A 6,276-nucleotide genomic window follows, 5' to 3' on the forward strand; every position below is an offset into this window, starting at 1 on the left:
AATTTTTTTAATTTTTTTACATGTTCGGCCCTCCCTAAATCTATTTTTTTTACATGTTAGGAATCTTAAACGAAATATAGCTTAATTTTAAGAAATTATATATTAATACTTAACAATTGGTTAGGAATCTATTTTTTGGTTTGACGGTTCAACCGATCAATTCAAGTTTTTTGATTTGACAGTTGAACCGATCAATTCAATAGGGCTTTAGCGGGTTTTACCAATATTATGTTTTAGGTGCCCGGGCCGGTCCGAGTCTTAAAACCTTTGGATTAAATTATTGTTTACTCACAACAATAGAATTCTTTTATATACCTTATCATTTTTATAATTAGAGTAGTTTATCTAAATTAATCATGTATTGATTTCTAAAAATATACTACTAATTTATTTGCTAAGTAAGTTATTTAACGTCAAACTTAAATTGCTAAAATAAAAGAAACAAGATGGATACGTCAATACTCAAATGACTCGTGTCTACTGATTAATTATTGATTAGCCGTGAAGACAAGGATTAGGAAAGTTCCAAACACCCTACAACACTAGAGTATAAACTCCTCCAATTATCCACCGTCCGATGGAGATCCAACGGACTATATATACAATACAAAGAAAAAAAGATTAAATTTAGGTTTTGATCCAACGGTCATAAAAAATTCATTTTCATAAATTAATTAAAAGTTTCCACACCAAATATGTCTTTCAACTAACCGGTATTTAATATTTATTCATTTATTTTCCATTTTCACCTTCTCCGCCATTTTACACTGAACAATATATGCAGTGATATAGATTTTGGAGCAAATCTAGGGGTTTGTGCTCATCGTTCTTCAACGAAAATCTGTCAGATCTGGTTTTCGAGCAGGAGAATTTCGAATCATTGTGTTCAGATGCTCATTCGTTTTTTCGCTGTTTAAAATTTTAGTATATTGTGTTGTTTTTCTTACTGCCTGAATTTGAGCTCTCCGAAAATGGAGATCTCTAGTCCTATTACGCCTGGTCAGGTGCGTGTTGCTCGGTTTTGCTTTGTTTGTTCTTACGCTCTCAGATCTTGTATCGATTTCGAAGTTTTAATCTGTGCAAATGATTTACGATTTGAGTAGTGAAAATGAGTCGGTTGATATTGCTAATGCGCATGTTTGGTTGTTTAATTTCAGGTCTCGTTTTTCTTTGGAGCTGTATTTGTTATTGCTGCTTGGATTTATTCCGAGTTTTTGGAGTACAAGAAAAATGCTGCCGTATCCAAAGCGTGAGTTGAATGCATCTTGCTCTTATAATTTTTTTAGTGGATTGTGGTTTGTATGCTTTGTTGAGTTTTGTACTGAGATACTGCCGCTGCTAGTCGGCATTCTGATATTGCTTTGGCTGAAGTTGGAGACGGTGCTGTCAAAGAAGATGATAAAGCTGTTTTACTGGAGGGTGGAGGTCTCCAATCAGCTTCTCCTAGAGCTATAAGGAGTTCATCTGCCTCACCTCCTATTTTCAGGTTTGTAATTGTTGATATTTACTTCTTGAAGTGCTCAAGTGTTATTACGTGTTTTTCCTGATCGAATTACGTGTTTGGGAACTGCTTAGGTTCTTTTTGTTGGAGCAGCAATTCTTGATTGATAACAGATTGACGCTTAGAACTATGTGAGTAAACCATTTTTATTTTGGGTGGGGGTTGAACTGAGTAATGTTTATTCTGTTTTAGTAACTGTCTTGTTTTATAGTCTCATTTCTCTCTTCTGTGCCAGGTCTGAATTTGCTGCCCTTCTGCTCTATTTTTACATTTGCGACCGCACAGATATCCTTAACTCCTCAAAGAAGGTGCTCTACTTCACTTGTTTCTACTTTTTTTTAAGTTAGATCCTTGTTTGGTGGTGTTTTTAGTTGTCAGCAAAGCACGAATCTAAACTGATATCACAATAAACAATGTAGAAGTTCCAGCTCTCAAATGCTTTACTTTATTATCCTCATATTTAATCTGCCAAGATAGCGCAGTGGCATCTTTCTGTATTGCATTCTCCTAGTACGTATCAATTTGGATTGTTGTTAAGCCTATAGCATGATAGATTTTATTCGTCAGTGATGTAAACTTTGCGCACATAAGAATGTGATTTTTCTTTTGTTTCACATTCAGCGAATCCCTAATAATAATATATTTTATCTACGAAATGAACATCTTCACCTGAAAAGGAGTTCTGGTGGGGGTGCATGAGGGATTACTGATGCGGGTTTTGGTTGATGGAGAACACGCTGTTGAGATAATTTAGCTATTTTTAAGTAACTGTTGTTCACTGCATCTTAATATCAATTATTATTTGTCTGTACAGAATTTTAACAGGGATCTTTTCTGGTTCCTCTACTCCCTTCTCATCATAGTTTCAGCAATAACTTCCTTCAAGATACACCATGATAAGTCACCCTTCTCAGGAAAACCCATACTATACTTGAATAGGCATCAAACTGAGGAGTGGAAAGGCTGGATGCAGGTATGTATTTCTTTCAACAGATATGCAATTTTTTACATGTTTCTTATGAATTTTCAGCTGCAACCAATAGAGGTTTTTAAGTTTTGGCTAGTTTGTATTGACAACCTATGTCCAACTTGAATTGGTTGCTGGTCGCACAATCTTGTATGAAATAATAATTCCTTTTACCTTATGCACAATACCTAATATGTATTGCCATCATGGTGTCAGAATCTTCTAGTGTATGTTGGTTAATGGTTATGCTTCAAATAATTGTATGGTCGTACTGTGAAATCATAAGTTGGTTATCTTACTAATTTTTTCTGCTACTTGTCAGGTATTGTTTTTGATGTATCATTACTTTGCTGCAACAGAAATTTATAATGCAATCCGAGTGTTTATTGCTGCGTATGTGTGGATGACTGGATTTGGGAACTTCTCATATTATTATGTCCGCAAAGATTTTAGTGTTGCTAGATTTGCACAGGTATGCTATCCTTGAAAGTTTATTTTCGCTTGTGATCTCCATAATTATGTTGCTTCTGATTGTAAGAATCTATTGTTGAACAGATGATGTGGCGGCTTAATTTTTTGGTGATCTTCTGTTGCATTATACTCAACAACAGTTATATGCTATACTACATATGCCCCATGCACACTCTTTTCACTCTTATGGTCTATGGGGCACTTGGTATTATGAACAAGTACAATGAGGTTGGATCTATCATGGCTTTAAAAATGATTGCCTGCTTCTTGGTGGTTGTCCTGATATGGGAAATCCCTGGAGTATTTGAATTTCTTTGGGGCCCATTTACTTTCTTTCTCGGTTGGTATCTTATCAAAGGTTCATTATTATGTTAAACCCTTGTGCGTTTGAACCAATCCTGACCCCTCAAACTATTGCAGGTTATACTGATCCTGCGAAACCAACTCTTCCTCTGCTGCATGAATGGCATTTTCGCTCAGGACTTGATCGCTATATCTGGATAATTGGAATGATTTATGCTTACTATCATCCAACAGTAACGTCTGAACCTTGCAGTATTCCCTTTTGGCTCTTGCTGCAACTTGAGACAAATGTATCCTGTGAGATAATTGATGTTTTCTTTATTCTAGGTTGAAAGGTGGATGGAGAAAGTGGAGGAATTAGAAGTGAAGCGCAGGATATCAATCAAGACAACTGTTGCGTTGATATCACTATCGGTATTATAAAGAATTCCAACATTGTTCTATTTCTGAAGTTCTTTAACCATCAGTCCTAACAAGTTTTGAAATCCTCAGGTGGGGTATCTGTGGTTTGAATATATATACAAGCTGGACAAAATTACTTACAACAAATACCATCCTTATACTTCATGGATTCCAATAACGTACGAGTTGCTTCCTTAAATGCACTTGCACATTAATTTCTGAGAAACTATTGCTGATTCCTTGTTTATTGTTGTTCAGAGTTTATATATGCTTGAGAAATGTCACCCAATACTTCCGCAACTACAGTTTGACATTGCTATCGTAAGAATCTTCAATAGATATTTCAATTTGTCGCCAATTCTTGTTTCCGATTCTTTTTTCTTTTTACTATTTTGTGTCTGATTAAAGTATTACTATTCTGCATAAATGTTTAGCTTTTCACTGATCCTAATTCTTTGATTACCTAGGTGGCTAGGGAAGATTACTCTGGAAACATACATATCACAGTTCCATATCTGGTTAAGGTATGCTGAAGCTACCCTTCTGCCGCCTGCTCAAGCGGTGTTTTATGCAAATTTCTACAGCCTAGTTATTCACAGCCTGGTTTTTGTGCTTTAATCTTTCTCTAACTAAACTTGACTTTATAAAATTGTAGATCAAGCACTCCAGATGCTCAACCTAAATTGTTGCTTTCTATAGTCCCATCCTCGGACTATCCTATGTTGAACTTTATGGTCACTACTGCCGTATACGTCGCAGTAAGTATATGATACAACATTTTCATATCCTGGAACGGCATGTAGAAACTAAAGCACTATTCTTTTTTCCTTGTAGGTTTCTTACAGACTGTTTGAACTGACCAATACATTGAAAATAGCATTTGTTCCCAGTAGAGACAATAAACGCCTTGCTCACAACTTGATTACAGCAGGAGTCATTGGAAGCATTCTATATTTCCTGTCTTTTATCTTCTTAAGAATTCCTCAGATGCTGGTAAGAGTGATTCTCCTGATTTTTTAGACCTATCTTTAGGGGCTTTAGCCCAATAAATGGGATAAAATAAATCCATGACCTTGAACTATACCGTTGCTAACATTAAGGCCCCTAAATTTTATTTCATGTTGAACTTTACAATATAGTAACATTGAAGTCCAAAATCAAAGAAAGTCCATAAAAAAACGAACAAATTGATGACCTGAAATGGGTTATGGTGAGATGGATAAAAAAAAGAGAGTAAATGATGTAGTCAAATTTATCCAGGTCATTATTTCCTTAAATTTTTATGTGGATTTCTTTGATTTGGAGTTTAATGAATAATGTAAAGTTCATGTACTTTTATATCACGAAATGAAGTTTATGGGCCATAGTGATTGTAACCCAATATTTTAGGGGCCATTGATGTATTTACCCCAATAAATGTATTCTCATTGCTGCCATTTTCCTGCACGAGTAAAAGGAAACAGAATACTTTGTTTGGCTTCATCCCTGGGGTTATAGTAATTAAAAAAGCAAATCATAATGATTATCGGGACAAATTACATTCATGACCCTTGAATTATAATGCTATTATCGCTGTGGCCTCTAAACATAATTTTTTGATATAAAAGTCTTTGAACTTTACAATACTGTAACGTTAAAGTCCAAATCATCATAAATCTTTTAAAAAAATTAACGAAATAATGACCTGTACAAGTTTGACTATGACTTTTTCTTTATCCATGTCAAAATAAATTATGATTTTATTCCTATTTTGCTCTTTCTTTAACGTTAGTGTAATGTAAAGTTTAGGGATCATAAGGTTAATAACGTCATAGTTCAGGGGCCGTGGATGTATTTTACCCATGACTATTTTTCTTTTCTATTTCTATATATATAGATATATATTACATCATCTGTCCTTGCACTTATACAAAAAGCTTGATTTTGCCCCTAAACTTTTAAAGTGTCTCGATACTCCCATCAATGTGCTTAAAATGTAGCCTCCTCAACTTGCTTAGAATGTAGTCAATTAATCACTCAATTATAAAGAAGTAAGTTGCATGCGGAAGGTGTGTTGCACTGCTTTGAAAAAAGTCAAACGACCAATGTCGGGGCAATGAGATTCTAATATCAGAGAGGACAGATTTTACAGTTGGGCAAGTAACAACTTTTACTTGACTACATTTTAAGCAAGTTTAGAGAGCCATCAAGATATTTTAAAAGTTCAGGGAGCTATCGAGGTATTTTAAAAGCTTTGGGGTTCAATAAAAAAAATCAAGCTTTTTGACAAGTTGAGGGGCCAATGATGTATTAAAGCCTATATATTTATTGTCGACACTGTTAAATAACTCGAGTAACTTGCTGATATTTTCATTCACAGGTGTGAAAACAAGGCCACAAGCTTCTGGGTCATTTTTTTATGAACACAAAAGAATGTGATTCCACTGGTAGATTTCTTAACTCCCCATGAAAACATAAAATTGCACGATGGATTCATTTATACTATTCTTCTCCATTGGCGAGACATAAAAAAAGAAAAAGAAAAAAAAAGAGGATGTGCTTAGATGTTGTGACATATTGTATAGGAAACAATTTTGTAATATTTTTCTTAATCATTTATTTGGTGCTATATAATGATTACCAAGTTGAAATA

The 6,276-nt window shown here is 34.6% G+C and overlaps 1 protein-coding gene across 2 annotated transcripts; it reads left to right on the forward strand.

Annotated features, from left to right (window-relative positions):
* Positions 1-728: 728 nt before the first annotated feature.
* On the forward strand, positions 729-6,276 carry LOC136220096 (protein REDUCED WALL ACETYLATION 2). Of its 2 annotated transcripts, none has more exons than XM_066007788.1 (16): positions 729-1,004; positions 1,158-1,249; positions 1,343-1,486; positions 1,576-1,632; positions 1,713-1,809; positions 2,316-2,474; positions 2,791-2,940; positions 3,024-3,279; positions 3,360-3,475; positions 3,570-3,656; positions 3,735-3,823; positions 3,903-3,965; positions 4,112-4,168; positions 4,300-4,402; positions 4,479-4,637; positions 6,004-6,276. In XM_066007788.1, the coding sequence occupies exons 1-16, from the start codon at positions 972-974 to the stop codon at positions 6,007-6,009; spliced, it is 1,668 nt and encodes a 555-aa protein (XP_065863860.1). In that variant the 5' UTR covers positions 729-971; the 3' UTR covers positions 6,010-6,276. The 2 variants fall into 2 exon arrangements, with proteins under 2 accessions (XP_065863860.1, XP_065863861.1); XM_066007789.1 differs by having other exon boundaries at positions 730-1,004; positions 1,737-1,809.

Source organism: Euphorbia lathyris, chromosome 2, assembly GCF_963576675.1.
Source record: "Euphorbia lathyris chromosome 2, ddEupLath1.1, whole genome shotgun sequence".
Taxonomy (NCBI): domain Eukaryota; kingdom Viridiplantae; phylum Streptophyta; class Magnoliopsida; order Malpighiales; family Euphorbiaceae; genus Euphorbia; species Euphorbia lathyris.

Bases quoted from the DNA above. Each gene is read 5' to 3' on its own strand.
- LOC136220096 (XM_066007788.1), top strand. From the start codon at position 972: ATGGAGATCTCTAGTCCTATTACGCCTGGTCAG. The intron at 1,250-1,342 runs GTGAGTTGAATG...TGCCGCTGCTAG, and splicing joins AATGCTGCCGTATCCAAAGC to TCGGCATTCTGATATTGCTT. The intron at 1,487-1,575 runs GTTTGTAATTGT...GGAACTGCTTAG, and splicing joins GCCTCACCTCCTATTTTCAG to GTTCTTTTTGTTGGAGCAGC.